The following is an 18,864-nucleotide window of genomic DNA, read 5'->3' as shown; positions in this document are numbered from 1 at the left end:
CAGACATCCTCGGTGTAGACGGCTACTGTAGGGAAGACATCTTTTTATAACCTCGCCGACACCTGACAAATACCACAACATCCTGCGAAACTGGAGTGTGAAACTCTCTGGTTCCTCGCCTTACACAATGATCTGAATCTACCTCATTCAATTCTTAGGTTGTTTTCAATTCTTAATAAATAAAGAATATGGTTTAATACTATTGGGAATATTGTTGCTCTTAGACATTATTATTCAAATTTTACATGTATAAAACAAAATTGACCCATTTGTCCTTTGTTTGATATCAAATTTTTGTCTAAGTTTATGTTTTTGGAAGTTTCTGACGGACGTTTAAAGATTAACAAGCAATTTAAACCAGAAGTACTCTGTAGGTAAATATCGCTAGCTTCCGACTGTCTAAACTGGAAGCTCGATACTTACCAGATGTACTTCTGGTTCAGATTGCTTGTTAATCTTTAAACGTCCGCTAGAAACTAGCATTAAAATACATAATTATTTAAGTTTTTACAAACAGTTCTTCATGTGGAGCTTCAACACAAGAGGGACGTTACAGACGAGCAATATGGAGGTATTTGGATGTTTTGTCTTTTTGGACTAAGATGAAGACGAAGACAACTGAGCTCCAGTCACTACATTAAAATGAACAAACATTTTTTTCTAGAACTACAATGATCCAACATTAGTCGACATGAGGGCGAGTAGAACATGAGTGAAGTTTAAATTTGGGTTAAATTATCACGTTAAACTTAACAGTGTTTTCTCTGAGCTACGATACCATGAAAAAAAAATACTAATAAAATACATCAAAAATATGTAAACAAATATGATGAGATCAAGTATTATTGTCCTCACCTCTCGGAGCTCCAGCCTCTGTGCCACGGCCTCCAGACATTCCTGCCCTGTGCTCTCCACCGACAGAGTGCATTCAATGACATTGTTGTCCAGCAGACGAATACGGGTCACAAAGTAGTTCTTGCTCAGGACGTTGTAGCGCCGCGTGCGCCTCAGCTTCAGTCGGAAAGGCATGGCTGGTGGCGGCGGGTCCCAGCTGGGTCAGAGGTCAAAAGTCACTGGGGTAGAGCGAGCGAGCGAGCGAGCGAGCGAGCGAGACAGGCGCGTGGGCCGGGCTCTACGACCTGGCTGCTGCCCTCCTCACTCTCGCACGACGCCAGCCACACCGCCGGGTGGAGAGATGCACCCTGGCAAGGCGCAGGCCCATTCCAGAAGATGTCCGACGAGTGAAACGACAACCGACGAGTGCTGTGGAGAAACAAAACTAGGTCAGAATCGAGCGGAAGAAGATCACGGGCATTATGGCGAAGCCTCCGGAACAGTAATGTGAAGCTGCAGACAGAGACAGTCGAGGTTTTATCCAACAGTTGTGGCAACTGTGGAACTTCAAGGCCTGCGAGGCCCGGTGTCGGTGCTGGCTGAGAAGTGAGGTCTACGGATGAACGGACTTCAAACAAGCTCCGCCAGACATCCATCTGAACCCAGCAGCTGGCTTTGAGGAACTGATGGAGCTTCTGAGACTTCTATGTGCCGGCGTGGGAGGCCTTTTCCTTTCAACCCCCCACGTCCACGTTCTTTGTCCGGTCGTCATGGTTTAACCCAGACAGGTACTTCCGAGCATCGGGAAATAAAATGTAAACAATATCTGGGAAAGACGTGGTTGTTTTATGATAAGACGAGTCTTTTGGTTCGACTCTGAACGTCTGGTTACTCATCAGGTCCAAGCTTTTACGTCAACGATCAGGAGAGGGTTTGAAGTGAACTATGAACTGTGGTAGACGTTGCTGTTCGTGTTTGGACGAGAGTGAATCCATTATGGTTTCATCGGACCTTAAAATCCAAGAGTTTCCACTAAAAAGACCAACATAAACGACTGAGCTGAGCCGTGAGTCGACTCAAGAATCCAGAAGACGTTTTCATGAATCGATTAATGACGAGGACTTCCTCTGCGATTCTCAGCCCGACCCACTAAATAGGGCGATGATGTATCACCCGACAGCAGAAGAAACAACAAGTCTGAGATGAAAAGGCGGCAGGAGAGGAACAGCCGTGTGTAGGAGGAGGAGGAGCAGCCGTGGATGAAGTGAATGTGTTGCTTCTTGTCCTGCTCGCTGGCAGTCTGCTCTTGATAGTCAGCTTGGACCTGGGCCCAGATTCCTCTCTCCTCAGACTGGAAAAACAGAGCACACCTGACACAAGTATGCACTGCAAGGAGGGAGACGATGTGTGTGCATGTGCGTGCATGTGCATGTGCAAGTGTTGGCCAACGATCAAGACGGAGATTTCAAAGTGGAAAGAGAGAAGCTACTTCCGCGCTAGGTTTACCATTTAATGCGTTTTAAAAAATGTAAATACAAAACAAAGATGAATCAGCTTCCAATTGCTTTTGGACATGTTGCCATGACGACCCACTCTGACCCTTCTGACCTTCATTTTCAGATTTAGATGCTGAAAGTGATTCGACCTAAATTGAAGTAAAAAAAAACTCTGGTCAGAAACGTTTTTTTACTAACATACATGACTAATTCTAACTAGTTTTACTGGAGATGTCTCTCTTTTTACAGGAAAAAAGGAAACATGTGGCTTGGGGGCCAAAAGTAGCCTTTGACTTTGACCCTCAAGCTAATACTATGACTTTTACTGGGAACTATATTACAATGATTACTATTATGCTAAAACTGACCACCTTGCTTGTGCATTATCATTTATACACATTTACATTTCTTCATAAAGTCTGGACTATTGTAATGGTTTGTTTTCATGTCTAAACAAGAAGGAGCCGTCTCACCTGCAGTTGATGCAGCGAGAATTCTGACCAGCTCTAGTAGAAGAACTCACATTTCTCCGATCCATAAATCTCTTTATTGGCTGCTAGTTTCTTTCAGGATCATTTTAAATTCTGGTTCTTACTTTCAGATCTATTCATGGTAAGACCTTCCATCAGTGATCTGATCCAGACTTACACCCCAGCCCGGGCTCTGAGGTCTGTGGATCAGAATCTACTGATGGTTCCTGAACACGCTTCAGGACCAGAGGATTGAAATCCTTCCAGACTGTTGCTCCTAAGCTTTGGAACGATCTTCCTCGTTGTTTGATGATCTACTGCAGGGGTCGGGAACCTATGGCTCGCGAGCCAGGTGTGGCTCTTTTGATGATTGCATCTGGCTCGCAGATTTCGGCTTTTCAGATAAAACATAAAATATTATCACTTGTTTCAGGGGTGGGCAATACGTCGATCGCGATTGTTGCGAGTAGATCGCGTGATTTAATAAAATATGATATAGGAAAATAGTAAAGAGAGCTCTGATTGGCTGCTGTGCATATTAATCAAATGGTTATTGCGCCGATTGGTTGAAAATTTGATTGACATGCACAGCAGCCAATCAGAGCTCCCGCCTCTTCCACGGAACGCACGGAAAAGATCATATGAATCGAGAATAAAAAGAGCAAAACGTGCGACAGTCATTTTACGCAATTCAGAAAAACGATATAGAATTATAAGCTTGTTTTTTTCAAATAATATATCGAACAAAATAATGCGCGTTTGATCGCTTCAGGTTCTTCTCTACGAGAGTCACAGAAACATGACGTCAGTTCCATCAAAGTTAAGCTGCAGGTTTCAATGAAAGCGCAACAAGTGCTGGTTTTCCTTTTGTGATCGCGGTCCTTAAAACACACTTGCATTAATACACCATCACATGATGACTATTTGTAAATTACCTTTATCTCACGAATATAATAAGAATACGCTCAAACCCAAACACATTAAACAGGTGCAGGTGAGACACACATTCTAATGACGTCAGAGACTATCAGACAAAGCGATGATGATGTGAAGTACTATGATGTAGAAGTTACTGATGAACAGTTGTATTCTCGTTAAACTTCATCTGAAATTTAATTAATCCACTTGTGTGATTCATATCAGACATGTTTAAAATTAACAAATATAAACTGTTAGTTTGAATTCATGTTTTCATTTGTTTTTGTTTTTGTTTTTTCATGATCACAGAAATGGAGAAATTTTAGTCTTGTGCTTCATTTAAATATGATCGACATATTGAAATGGAGGCATGGAAAGCGATGAACCCGTCTGAATTCTTTGTTGATTTTGATGAACAAAGGAAAAGGGCTTGAATTCGTGTCAAGCACAGATTCTTACATCTGAATATTATTTATATGGCTCTCACTGAAATAAATTTCCAAATATTTTGCTTTCATGGCTCTCTGAGTCAAAAAGGTTCCCGACCCCTGATCTACTGACTCCTTCAAGAAACATCTCAAGACATTTTTATTTGAACTTTTTCTTTCTTCGTTGCTGCTGTGTTTGTCTCTATGTTGTCTTGACCTTTTAGCATATATTTGATTGGGTATTGTTTTTATTGTTTAAGCGCGTTGTGACAATGTTCTAGAAAAGTGCTCTACAAATATTACTTACTTACTAACTTAAATTTAACAATTTGAATAAATTAAAAAAAAAAATCATAATTATGCGTTTAAAAAATAATTAAGCATATCAATAGATTCATATTATTTTATGCATACATCATAGTATGACAATTAAATAATCCTCCACCAAGGCTGTATTTAACATCTGGTAGTTTGTTGAGAAATAAATAGCCACCTAAGACATAAGATGAAGCTGCATGAAGTAACAACTCTGCTATAGAAACATCAACTTGAGTGACATCACCGCGTGTGTTCCAGGGAAGCATCTGCAAAATCTCTGTCGACAAGCTTATGCACGGACACAAGCGGCCAAATAAAGACGCATACTTTCACTGTGTCGTACACAAACATAGACATGCATGAACAGGTCACGCCGCAAACACACAACACTCCCACCAGCTCCTCCTGAGGTTGGTCAGCCGACCAGACGGCAGTTAGTGCGACTTCAAAACCAGCAATCAGGGGCTCGGTCGGGACTGTGTGGTTGAGGAAAGTCAGACAAACACACAACACAATAGACGGAGACCGAACTGGAAGAAACAAAAAAAGAACCTGCTCCGTGAAACTCTCCCCAAGTTTATTTCCAGCTTGAAAAGCAGTGTATGTTTATGACTTTGCACGTTGTAATTTTGCGGCGCGGGGAAAATGTGCAACACTAAGGATAGAGTTGTTTTTCTGTCAACTTTTTCAAACATGTTTAAATAGAAAAATATAAATACATGAAACCCGTCGCAGCTGTTTCTTTAGCAGGTTTGTAAAAGGCGACAAAAATAAAGATATTCCGAGGTTTGGAGCAATTACATGAATGAAAAGTGGAGATGAAGTAGAGATTTGATTTCAACTCTGGCAAAGGAATGTTTATAAATTACCATGCAGTCAACTTTTTCATTTTTTTAAGTTTTCACATCATATTTAACTAAAACAAACAGAACTGTGTATAATATGTTGAGCAACGTGTAGGTTATTGTAGGATTACTTTTATAATTTCTTCTTTAAAGTGATTCAGACTTACCTCATTTTCTATTCACTCTCATGTCGGCTAAAGGTTGGGATTATTTTCAGAGTAATCTGTTCTTTTTAGAGTTATAGACAAAAATGTTTGTTCATTTTAATGTAGCGACTTGAGCTCAGTTGTCTTCGTTTTCATCTTCGTCCAAACAGACACTTCCAAACATCCAAATACTGCTCGTCTGTAACGATTGAAGCTCCACATGAGAAGAATTGATCAGAAAATAATTAAATAAGTCTGTTTTTTAATCTTGTTTCTAGCGGACGCTGCTAGGCTAGCTGCTCACAGACAGGAAGTACTCTCGGTTAATATTGCAAGCTATTCCCCTAGCTATGTGATAGTGTAGTAACAAGGATATATATGTAGTATTCTCCAGTACTTGACTCTGGTGTTGTGATAGTGTAGTAACAAGGATATATGTGTAGTATTGTCGAGTACTTGACTCTGGTGTTGTGATAGTGTAGTAACAAGGATATATATGTAGTATTGTCGAGTACTTGACTCTGGTGTTGTGATAGTGTAGTAACAAGGATATACATGTAGTATTGTCGAGTACTTGACTCTGGTGTTGTAGAATTTACAGACCACATGACTCTTGACGAAGTCGTAACTGCTTTCATTTGTTTTCAAACATCAACTTTAAACACTAATGGATTCACTGTACCCTCTCGTCCTCAGTCATCGACATAAAGAATTGTTCAGCATATTTAGTCAACATAAGTGCGAGTAAAAAATGAAGCTCTTCCACTAGTTTTACGTTAAGTTATTCTTTTTGTAGAAAATACCCGAGTTTCTATTTGTTAGTGTTTTAATGTCAACAGAGCAGTACATGTTTAGAATGTAAGAGAAAGTTAGTGTTAATGTTAAGTTTGAGTTAATGTTCTGACAGGTGGTAATTTAGTTAAAATAATCAAATTGAGATTATATTCTTGGTATTTTCACAAGTTTTCCAGAGTTATTATTCTTAAACCGGTGAGATGTGCGAGAACAGATGGCGCATCAGGTGAGACAACAAAAATGTGTTAACAGCTGCTGCAAGATATAAAACCAGCAACAAACTCTGTGTTGACACAGGTTTCTTCCCTCGGGCGGCGATGTTTGCATCATCAGGTGCCACCTGAGAGTTGGAGTGGACGTGCTCGGACACATACTCGCTCCAGCAGGTGAGAACACAACGTCGGATACTGTCGTTTACAGTCACCACAAGTCGTGGTGACGTCACGGGTCTGTTTATATTCCCCCGTCCTCCTCTCCGAGCTCTCGCTCCGTCGCTCGGCTCCACTCGCACAATGGTGGGAACAAAACATCACTTTGTCGCACACTGCTGAGACCATTAGACACAGGCGGCCGAGGGCCGGGGACACAAGTGTAGCATGTGTTACTCAATCAATCTGATCTGTGTGGCGTGTCTGCGTCTCAAATACCGACACCCCGCCTCCCCCCTCGTCACCCCCTGCTGCTACACATGAGCGCCGGAGCAAAACAAACCCGCTAAGTGGCTCAGAGTCTGGAGACTGCTCCAGCATCCTCCCCGACCTAACCCCACAAGAGATTTTCCAAAATCTACCATGATCTAGTTACCATCGTGATATGTTAGTCGAAGGTTTTTTCACCTCACGTGAACACGACTCAATAGTAGATTTAAGACAAAACAATTTAACTAAACATATCAAGGTTTTTGTCCATTTTTGTGTTGTAATTAGACTTTCCGGCAGCAGTTATGACATCCTCCACAACTTAAGGACCAGTAAAATCCTGTGAAATCCCGGTGATGACTGAGGACGAGAGGATAGCGACTCCATCAGTGTTTAAAGTTGATGTTTGGACGTGTTTTGGTTTGAAAACAAATGAAAGCATTTACGACTTCGTCAAGACACATGTGGTCTGTAAGTTCTGCAACACCAGAGTCAAGTACTCGACAATACTACACCTATATCCTTGTTCCTACACTATCACAACACCTGAGTCAAGTACTCGACAATACTACACATATATCCTTGTTACTACACTATCACAACACCAGAGTCAAGTACTCGACAATACTACACATATATCCTTGTTACTACACCATAACAACACCAGAGTCAAGTACTCAACAATACTACATATATATCCTTGTTACTACACTATCACAACACCAGAGTCAAGTACTCAACAATACTACATATATGTCCTTGTTACTACACTATCACAACACCAGAGTCAAGTACTCGACAATACTACATATATATCCTTGTTACTACACTATCACAACACCAGAGTCAAGTACTCAACAACTACAAATATACATAGTTGTTCATGCTGTATCACAATATATCAAATTGCAGCAGTGTATCGTGATACGTATCGAATCGCCTGATTCTTTGAAGCCTTGACATGAGGAATTGCTGGGGATATTAACCGATAGTACTTTCTGGTGGGATGCTGGCCTTTTGAATTGAATTGAAATAAAATTGAATTGGCCTAGCTGCTAGCATAGCAGCATCCGCTAGAAACAAGCTTAAAGTACAGACTTGTTTAATTTTTATGTTTAATTTCTTATGTGGAGCTTCAATCAAAGAGAGATGTTACAGACGAGCAGTATGGAGGTATTTGGATGTTTTTAAGTGTGTTTTTGGACAAAGATGAAGACGAAGACAACTGAGCTCAAGTCATTAAAATGAACCAACGTTTTTGTCTATAACTAATAATCCAAACCCTTTGTCGCTTGTATTAAAAAGTGCAACAAAATATGTTCCGTTGATGAAGGTAGATTTTTTTTTTTATTTCTCTTTATATTATATTATTTAAGGATTTAATTCTTACTGTTCAAAAGTTAAAAAAACAACTCTATTTTATCCAAATCAACTAATGTGTTATTCATCTAATTTCATCATTAAATGCAATTGCCTGGTCTACAGGAAATTAGTTTTATATTCCTGTTATATTTCCGACCAAAATAAAATTGGATCCTGCATTAACATATCAAGGTTTTTGTTCATTTTTGCCTTGTGATTAAACTTTCCAGCCTCTAGATGACAGCAGTTATTACATCCTCCACAACAAAAGGACCAATTAAATCCGGTGAAATCCCGGCGATGACTGAGGACGAGAGGATAAAGAAAAAATGCTATTTTGAGGGGATGCAACCATAGTGGAAGCTTGTTGAAAAAGAAAGATCAATTTCAACGGTGTATTCGAAAGCAGCTTTGTGAAACAAGACTATGTAGACTCATTGAAAAACGTGGTTGGCCAAAGACACATCCAAGATATGGTCGCACAAAGAAGCCACACACGTACAGTCCAAGTGTCAGTCAATCGATGGCAGCTGCGAACAGATGGTGGAGGCAGAAGGCCGGGTCACAAGTGCATCTGCTTTTTCACTCTCCAGCTCGCAATCCATCTCCTCTTACACACACACAAACACAATCTCTCTACTGTGTGAGAACATGACGACGGAGGAAAACTCACAGAGCTCACACGGAGGTGACGTCCAGACAGCTGAGGTGCTACGTCTGTACGTCTGACACACACACACACACACACGACAGTAGGTTTAAAAACTGACTCTTGGTTAAGGTTAGTAAGAACCATCTGTGTGTTTCTATAGGTCGCCACCACACGTTCATGCTGACACCAGATGGGTTTTGACATCTTAATAAACATTTGAATAAAAAAAGAAATCGTTCCAAAACCACACTTTGTCTTCAACACGAGTGATTGACGGATTAACTTTGGTCATGCATGTTTTACAGTTACTTTCATTGAACTAGAAAAAAGCACCAAGACGACACATACATCTGCCAAGGAACTTATTTCACGAGACGTTCCCATTTTTTAAAAATATAACACACCGTCTTAACCATGAGACCATCATTCTGGACCGTCAAACTATAGCTAATGTTGGCTAGCAACTTGAAAATAATATTGAGGACAACAAAAAATCAAGGCCGAACTATAAAATACCGCTACAAAGTAGTCACTAGGGCTGCACGATATTGGAAATAAGTGCGATATTCGATATTGGTTTCTTGAATTGCAATATCGGTATTAATGCGATATTTTTTTCTTTCACCTAAAAATGTAGCCACTTGCACGCGCAAGTACTGTATATTTCACTTTTGTTTATTTCCTCGCTGCGGTGCCGACATGATCAGAGAAAAGTATCACTTATAACTCAGTTTCACAGGACTTGCACCGGTTTCCGGCGCGTGGTCATAGCGACCGAGCCTATCAAGGTGCGCCCCACAGCTCACAGACAGACAGAGACATAAAGGACAACAAGACATAAAAGTACACATTGAAAACTTTACAGAACGTGACACTGATTGGTCGAAGTGCGCATTTCAGAAATGGTTGATTTATACACTAAAAAAATATAAATGATCGCACGTGCCAATATAGGGATATCGATATTTTTCCGATATATCGTGCAGCCCTAGTAGTCACCATTGACCCATTATCAACCTATACTGTTCATTCAAACCTTTTTAGGTTATTCTCTGACTAAAAACAAAATAAGCATCCTTGGTAGCAGTAATTATTAACAGTATTGATCAGTATCTTTGAATACGTTTTTGCACAAAGACACAGATATCTAACTAATGTGAATTATAATCATCTTAAAACAGACGTCACATCAGTACTTTTTAATGCTGTTGTTTAAATCATTTACAAAAATGAAGTTATTGACGCTCCACAAAAACCATCAGCAGACATGATACCAAGATTACTGGACTGAAAGAAGATAAATCAACCTTAAAATACTAGTTGTTACTTTTAACATCCTCAATATTAGGACTATTTGTTAGAAACGATACTTTCACTATTATGATTTCATTTTTGCATTTATTTGTTGCCTCAACACAAAAAATAACAAATGACCTGGGCAGACGCTGCTCTTATTAATATTTATCACCAACTTTATTTTGGATATCAGTGTAAGGTCAATATCCACCATCATTATCATCATCAGCATCATCAGTATCATTGTTGTCATGTGTTTAAAAGGTGTTAAGAAATGTAAGGATGGGTATATAACAATCCTCCTTTGACATATACATGTGCTTTTCTATAAAAGATGTTGTAATATGATTTAAGTGGTGTCCAACATAGATTAAAATGAGATACGATTCATTTACTGCAGAGTTTCCCGACCTTTATTTTACCGCGGTTAAATGCCAGGATTGTATTCACGGAGCTACGTTCAGATTGAAATAATAAAAATACAATAGCTTTAATTGGGTAGATGAAAAAAAACATCTCAGCTCTGAACTGGTTACATATGACCCAAAAATCCATCTCATTTTGGTCTTACAGTTACTACCATCATTTGATGTGTCGACATGACGTTAAATCGTAGTGAGTTGATTTAAAATCAGAACTCACAAGATAAAGGTAAGACTTGGACTTGAACGGCACTTGTTTCCCTATTTATACTTCCATCCTTCTATCCCTTTTCTGCCACTTAGTCTGGCTGGAGTCTATCCAAGTTTCTTCGGGTGAGAGGCGGGGGACACCCTGGACAGGACACCAGTCTGTCTCAGGACACACAAAGACACACAACCATTCACACATGCACTCATACCTACGGACAATTTCCCCAAGTTCCCAATCAACCTCTGTATGTTTTTGGACTGTGGGAGGAAACTGGAGTTCCCAGGGTAAACTCACACAACACAGGGAGAACAAACAAACAGCCTCCCAGCGGAACTGGAAGCGAACCTGCAACCTTCTTGTTGTGCGATCGCATTAACCAACGAAAAGTTTCCCATGAGATCAATAAATTCAAAGTCGATCCATCCGTCAATTTCGCCTCTTCTTCTTCTTCTACTACTTAACCCAATGTTTGGGTCGCAGGGGCAGCAGCTTCAGCGGGAGGCCTAGACTTTCCTCGCCCCGGCTACAAGGTGTTCCAGGAACACAGTTATCCATCTAAATGAGACCCCAATATAAACCCTCACTGTGTTTGCTAGATTATTGTGTAAAGTTAAATACATGGACAATCAAACATTATCTCTTATGTCGCTCAGTTTCACGGAAAACCAATGCAAGTCCCGCTAAAAAAAGGTAGAAAGTAGGTGAAAGAAAAGAATATGGCATTAATATTGATATCACACTTATTTCCAATATCGTGCAGCCCTAAATCCCAGTGTAATACACAGCTATATAAGCGAGTGTAGATGTTCTGGACCTGCCTTGAGACCATATTTGGCTGCAGAGTAGGCTGGTCATTCCCAACATCAGAGTGTGGAGATAGATAGGCTTAGAGGACACAGAGAAGATGAGACGTGTGACATGTGACTTTCTCAGGATCTTATCATGTTGGTACAGTTGGTCAGGAGAAGAATGAGAGGAGGATGCTGGGAGAGATGGGTAAACATCATGGTTGTACTGATAGCGAGATCCTTCCACTTCAAAAACAGTTAACCATCGCTAACAAAAACCACACAGACATTCACATTTTCCATGACCCCCCCCCCATCCACGCTCGCTGTCCATATCCTGGGAACCCAATCACACAAAAACACACACATGCTCCATCACTATAAAGAGTGTTTCCTCACAGCTCAGCCCTGAGGCACAAACACACACTTCACGTTAACAAGCCCATGAAAGCAGCAACGCTCGTCCTACTGTTTACATCCGGCAACAGAGAGGATGGATTCACGTGCTTATACTTGAGATCAATTAGAAAGTTGTCTTGATCTTCTGTGGAAAACAGGATCACAGACGTGCACCCTTCCTCGCAAAATACCCCAAAATGAGTCTCTGGTGTGCAGTGGGCCCCAGATGTGGGCCATGTCAGGACAAAGAGATTTCAATACAAGAAGCCTGGACGGCGTTCATGAGCTTGTTTGTTTGGAAAAGTGAAGCCAGAAGGGAAAACGCCGTCTTTAGTGTCAACATCTCGAGTTTTCCCCACAAAAATGTCACTCCTCGTGAGGTTTTTTGAAAGTTTTCTCGTCAAGATTTCAATTTTCTATTGATAATGTTTGATCTACCAAAGCAAATACGTATACGTAGTGACAAAGTAATCCAATATTTGTGTTCTGTACTAACAAAATATCTGTATCAGAAAATAACCTCAAAAGTAATGTATGAACATTTATTTTTTGTAATTTTCTTTGCATGTAATAATGTATGAAAATATCGATGCAGTTCAATATCATAATATATTTTTCAGCATACTGTAATATAACACTGTATCCATTTTTCAAAACATATTATTTTTATTTTATGTTTTTTAATCTAAAAAAAGTATGTTTGATTGTTTTTTTTATATATTTACAATTAACATGTACATATTCCCTGCTTTATATTTATAAATGTTTGATCGTACGCATGTGTCGTCTAGTTTTAAAACAATCTGATTGTGTATTTGTATCCATGTGTGTTAGATCGTACGCATGTGTCGCCTAGTTTTACAACAATCTGATTGTGTATTTGTATCCATGTGTGTTTGATCGTACGCATGTGTCGCCTAGAGAATTTATGTTGGATTATTATTATGTTGAAATTAGAAATTAGCTGCTTCCTCTGCAGCTAAAGGAAGGATTAATTCCCGCAAGATCCATGGCGATGACCGAGGACGAGAGGATACAGTGAGTTTCAGCTTTTAAAGCTGATATTTGGACATATTTTGGTTTGAAAACAAATGAAAGCAGTTACGACTTCGTCAAGAGTCATGTGGTCTGTAAATTCTACAATACCAGAGTCAAGTACATGACAATACTACAAATATATCCTTGTTACTACACTATCACAACACCAGAGTCAAGTACTCGACAATACTACACATATATACGTGTTACTACACTATCACAACACCAGAGTCAAGTACTGGACAATACTACACATATATCCTTGTTACTACACTATCACAACACCAGAGTCAAGTACTCGACAATACTACACATATATCCTTGTTACTAGACTATCACAAAACCAGAGTCAAGTACTCGACAATACTACACATACATCTTGATACTACACTGTCACGATGAACGCTTTTGTGAACTCGTTCATTCTGGTGTCCGTGAAAGTGGTGTCACTCTCTTATGTTCATCTTCGTCCTGTTGACAGATTCCTACAAAGACTCACAGAGAGAAACTCTTGAGATATTGAAATATTATATGGCAACTATAATGTAAGAGTCACTTATTTTATTGTATTTTATTCTATTCTTACTTAACACATGCAATTCCTGTGTCATTTTATTTCTGTGTACTTGTATTGTTTCTGATAAGACAATGAAATCTGACGAATATTTAAATGTTAAAACAGATATAATAATTATAATAGTAACACAAATATAACTATAAACTAGTTCTTGGAGCTGTGAAAAGCTTTTGAAAATCAAAGTTCCTGGTGATAATATCAAGTCCCACACACTTGAAAGTTTATGCTCATGAAATCATAATAAATTAATCATCTTCATTCATATTTTGTTGACTGGCTGTCAGAGAGTGGATTGTGGGAACATTGGGCAGGTTGCAGCAGGAGTTAAGATTTGTTGTCGTCTGCTTCTGCCACAGAACATCAATGTGGATCTAACCCCGACTGGCAAAGTAAAAACATCCTCCCCAGAGAAAACATTATCCTCAACCAAAGACATTTTCTGCCAACAATCTATAGGGGAGTAAAAGTCAAATCTCAAATCCATGAAGACCCATTGAACCCTGAACCTGGAACTATGGATGAACTCTTTACCTCGGCTCATATCTTCCCGCGGGTCTGAAGGAACCAACACACGGATTAAACCTGGATTTGGTGGTCGTCGTGCCTTCGGAGGGAACGTTATGGGATGTAAGAGGCAATTCAATTCCTCAGAAATCAAAGTGAACATTAGCACAGGAATGTCATGGTGGTGCTATATAAAGCTGCACTCTTGGAAAATACTGTTGTTTGTGTATTAATATGACGATGCCATATATTGCGATACATCGGACAGGAACAACTATGTATAATATCTTTTAAAGAAAAAACACTTTTTCTGGCTTTTACAACAAAGAAATGAGCAAATACTTTCTCTAATAAAATATGAAAGTGCTTCTCAAAGTATGAACAACAAAAGTAAACTTATATAATCAATCAAGTTCATTAACAAACAACCTGGAACAAAGTGTAATATCCTGTATCTGTCAGTTTTTAATTAAACTTTAAACTGTTTTAAAATGAGTCCAAACATCATCTTTTAAAGCTGCTGGACTCTGGTGTTTCCTTTTTTTCCGCTCATACAACAACAACCCATCTCACCGTTGTTGTTGTTACTTTGACGCGGAGTAAATGACGAACGTTGCCGACTTGTGGCCGGAGGTTTAATTGCAGCACACGAATGAATAAACGCTGTGAATATTTGAGTGTTAATTGTAAAATAAAACAACAAATCATTGTCTTTTATACACACGCTATTAAAATATAAACCATAAAATAACTTAACTAAATAACTACTAATAAAATAAAAATGTTATTTCAAAGGTTAAATGTTTTTTATATCGCGATATATCTTTATAAAGATATTTTCTCACAAAGTAACTTTGAATTGACTCTAATGTCTTTTATCAGCCATTTTTTAAGGCGACTTTATTCTCGTCCTGCAGATCCATGAACATTCACGGTCTCTGGTTTTTGCGGGCGAGCAAGATTCCTCACCCTCTGGATCCAGCACCGTATGAATCGGCTCCTCTGCGGGCGAATGTACTGAAACCACCAGCATACATTCAGAACATTACTCTGCTGAGAACATTTTTTTTTATTGTTAAAGCACTGCGAGCTTCTCGCTTCTCCTTCTGTCACGACATGCCTTCGGCAGCGAAATTACAGGTGCGGGTTGAGCAACGTAGCAATCTTAAGGCCGTTAGACTGAAATGACCACCGGCTACACAAACAATAGATACTTATTTCTCGTTCGAACACAGGCTGTTATTATGCCGTAAACACCTATTATAGTCTAACCGTGCTGACCTTCAGCTCAACCCTGTCGTCGCTACTCGACGCTGACCAGAAGATGCTGCACTCCGACTGTTGCATCTTCCACATGCTTTTTAAGCCTCCGCGCACTTCCAAGCCACTTGCTTCGCTAACATATAATTTACAACGCATGCCTGTGAGCTTATAAGGACAGCCAGAGTGTGTGTGTGTGTGTGTGTGTGTGTGTGTGTGTGTGTGTGTGTGTGTGTGTGTGTGTGTGTGTGTGTGTGTGTGTGTGTGTGTGTGTGTGTGTGTGTGCCCACACCTCCTGTAACTATGCTATATTTGCCTTTCACAACTCTCCCTGCATTTTATGGTGCGTGTCCAAACACATCTTCTGACACAGAATGTGTCGGCAGGACAAACAGTTCTGCGGCGGCAGAGATAGTGTCGTCGAAGGTGACACAAGGCAGACCGTGTTGATCGCGACGCACATCCTCTGCTACTATCGGACCCCGGAGGGAGGGGGACGAGACATTCCCGGTCGTGGAAAAGCAGTTTTTTTTTGTTTCCCTTGAGATCCTGGACGCAGATACGATGTACAAGAAGTACTCGCTGCCGGTGTGTGATCCACTACGACTCCACGAACCGTTTTCCTGCTGAATAAAAGTGTGTTGCTTCTGCAACATAACAAACATGGTGACTGCAACGTGTGTCACTGTATCCTGAACGACCTCTTGCCCCAATAACTTAAATTGTGATTTATTCATTTTTTCAGTACCACCGATCGGTTGAATGTCAGGACTATAAATATATATTCACGGACCGTTGTTCATATGAAGAAAATAATCAGTAGAATAGCAAAGACCTGACAAAATCACTGCAATGAAGTACATGATTTGAAGATATTTCACCATAACGCTGAGTCATCAAGAGCTTTGGACTGGTAACAACAATCTGATTGTGTATTTGTATCCATGTGTGTTTGATAGTACGCATGCGTCCTCTAGTTTTACAACAATCTGTTTGTGTATTTGTATCCATGTGTGTTTGATCGTACGCATGTGTCGCCTAGTTTTACAACAATCTGATTGTGTATTTGTATCCATGTGTGTTTGATCGTACGCATGTGTCGCCTAGTTTTACAACAATCTGATTGTGAATTTGTATCCATGTGTGTTTGATCGTACGCATGTGTCGCATAGTTTTACAACAATCCGATTGTGTATTTGTATCCATGTGTGTTTGATCGTACGCATGTGTCGCATAGTTTTACAACAATCTGATTGTGTATTTGTATCCATGTGTGTTTGATCGTAAGCATGTGTCGCATAGTTTTACAACAATCCGATTGTGTATTTGTATCCATGTGTGTTTGATCGTACACGTGTCGCCTACTTTTAGAGACTTTGTGCGACTGTGTGAGTGTGTTTTGGCATTATTTATATGGAATGTATTCTATTCTATCTTTGTGTCCTTTTCTTTGTGTTGTGTTCATTGATTTATGTTCTTTATATTTGCACTTTGTCATCCTTTGCACCAACCAACCAACCAACCATCCATCCATACAACCATCTATCCATCTAACCAACAAACCAACCGACCAGCCATCCATCCATCTATCCATCTATCTAACCATCTATCCATCTATCTAGCCATCCATCCATCCATCTAACCATCCATCCATCCAACTGAACAGAAGTGTTGTTATAAAAAATATTTTTTGTTTTAAAGTTTTTTGGTCTAAAGTGAGGGGAGAGTCAAAATGGCTTTGTACTTTAAGCCAAGAAAGAAGAAGAAGACAGAAAAAGTTTTGGACGTCGTTGTCGTCTCTTGGATCCTTCAGAAGTGTAATAAATAGAGATGCCGCCTGGAATGTGTCACCAGAAGCACTTTTGTCGTACAGCAATAAAACATCTACACTATTTTACCATGTAAATGTATCACTTTCAACGCAAACATCAAGTTTCCTGTGAACCCACCTCAACAGTAAACCCACTCGTCTATCATATTGAAAATGAATGAAGTTGCTTAAACGATTGATCATTGCCTTGTATGAACACGATAATAAAGGAAACGGTAAATGGAATTATCTAATGGAGGTCCAAACATTACCATAAATTATGTGTTCAAGTATTAAACCATTTTAAAATAAATCCCTTTTTGATTCAAGGTTGAGGCCAATAACATAGGTTGGGGGGGAAGGGAATAAAAACTAAATGATGGTAAAAAAGAGTCACATTTTGACATGATAGTGTTATGAAGAATAGAATAATATGTGTTAAGATTATGTTTGGATTCATAACAATAAAACCTTTTAAAGGATTCTGGCCTTGACTAGTTTTGTTTTGGGTTTTGTTTTTTTTAGGTTCAAATATGAAGACTAACTCTTTGCACTAGTTATTGTTCCAGAATATGAATGAAAGCCTGACGTGTTTAAATATATTGTAGTTGACTTTAAACACATAGATAATGATAATACATGTCAGATGTCAGTGGACTCAGTGGTGTTCGTTCTATTCGCAGCTTTTATTTTAAAATAATAAACTTTATATTGTATCACCAGCGTCACGTCCTGAGCTAAAGTTCCTCATGTTGGAGTTTGAAAGTGAAAAAATCTCTCGCTGGTTCCAGAAGAATGTTCTGAATGTTCCTCTCGACCCATGGAATCACTGCAGTGGAAACACGTACCTGGGATTTTGGGCTACATTCCGATGTATCCAGACTCGAGGAGAAAAACTTCAGCCTGGATCTCACGAAAGGGGAACTTTTAGAGAAGAAACATAATCCACAAGAAGGTTCCGAACTCAAGGAATCCAGACTGCGAGTCTGAGAAAAAACTCTAACCACATGAGACGCGAACGTTTCGGGCGAAAAAAAAAGTAGTTTTAAGATGCGAGTTAAAACAGATCCAGCGTGTTTGTAAATACACTATCACGAGCTCAAAGTGCTGTGGAATAGTTCTCAAGTTGTTGATGAATTTAACGACGTGGTCTTCTCCCTCTGCTGTGTTGATAGTAGCGGTTCTTCTCTGGGAGGAGGCGTTCACGGACCGGGACTGGGCTGGAGGCGGGAATGGTGCGTTCACGGAGCGTAGGAGGTTCCAAAAATAACATTTAAATTCCCCAAATATATATTGTTATTTTCCACTCAAACATATTGTTTTATATATATTTAAAAATAAACATATAATCAGCTGATTGTATTGATCTTTTTTAATCCAAATTGTATGATTTTTTAAGATGAATTATTATTTTATTTTATCACGAGATGAACGTACATTTTTACATACATTTACGATGATATTGTGATAACTACATTATTATGCGCATTGCAACGGCATTTAATTTAATTAATTGAAATATGCTTTTAAATCAAATGTATTATTAATAATAATAATTTAAACAGGAGTTTACTTTTATTTACTTGTCTTACCCCCCCCCCCGTCTCTCGCTGTGACATCAGAGGTGAGGAATGGCAGGAATGTTGGGCTCCAGGGA

At 39.4% G+C, this 18,864-nt stretch overlaps 1 protein-coding gene across 2 annotated transcripts in view; it reads right to left on the bottom strand.

The window, feature by feature from the left end:
• Nucleotides 1-18,381, bottom strand: part of LOC148067900 (tyrosine-protein phosphatase non-receptor type 14-like) — a 48,581-nt gene extending 30,200 nt beyond the window's left edge. For both annotated transcript variants that reach the window (XM_087805082.1, XM_087805083.1), the window contains exons 1-2: nt 18,056-18,381; nt 856-1,263 (exon numbers count right to left, since the gene is read on the bottom strand). In XM_087805082.1, coding sequence (XP_087661208.1) covers nt 856-1,029 — 174 coding nt within the window. In that variant the 5' untranslated portion in view covers nt 1,030-1,263; nt 18,056-18,381. The remainder of the gene's footprint in view (nt 1-855; nt 1,264-18,055) is intronic.
• Between the last annotated feature and the right edge of the window lie 483 nt (nt 18,382-18,864).

This window comes from Callionymus lyra, chromosome 13 (genome assembly GCF_982586985.1).
Source record: "Callionymus lyra chromosome 13, fCalLyr1.hap1.1, whole genome shotgun sequence".
Lineage (NCBI taxonomy): Eukaryota > Metazoa > Chordata > Actinopteri > Syngnathiformes > Callionymidae > Callionymus > Callionymus lyra.
This window is presented reverse-complemented; position numbering and strand designations above follow the sequence as displayed.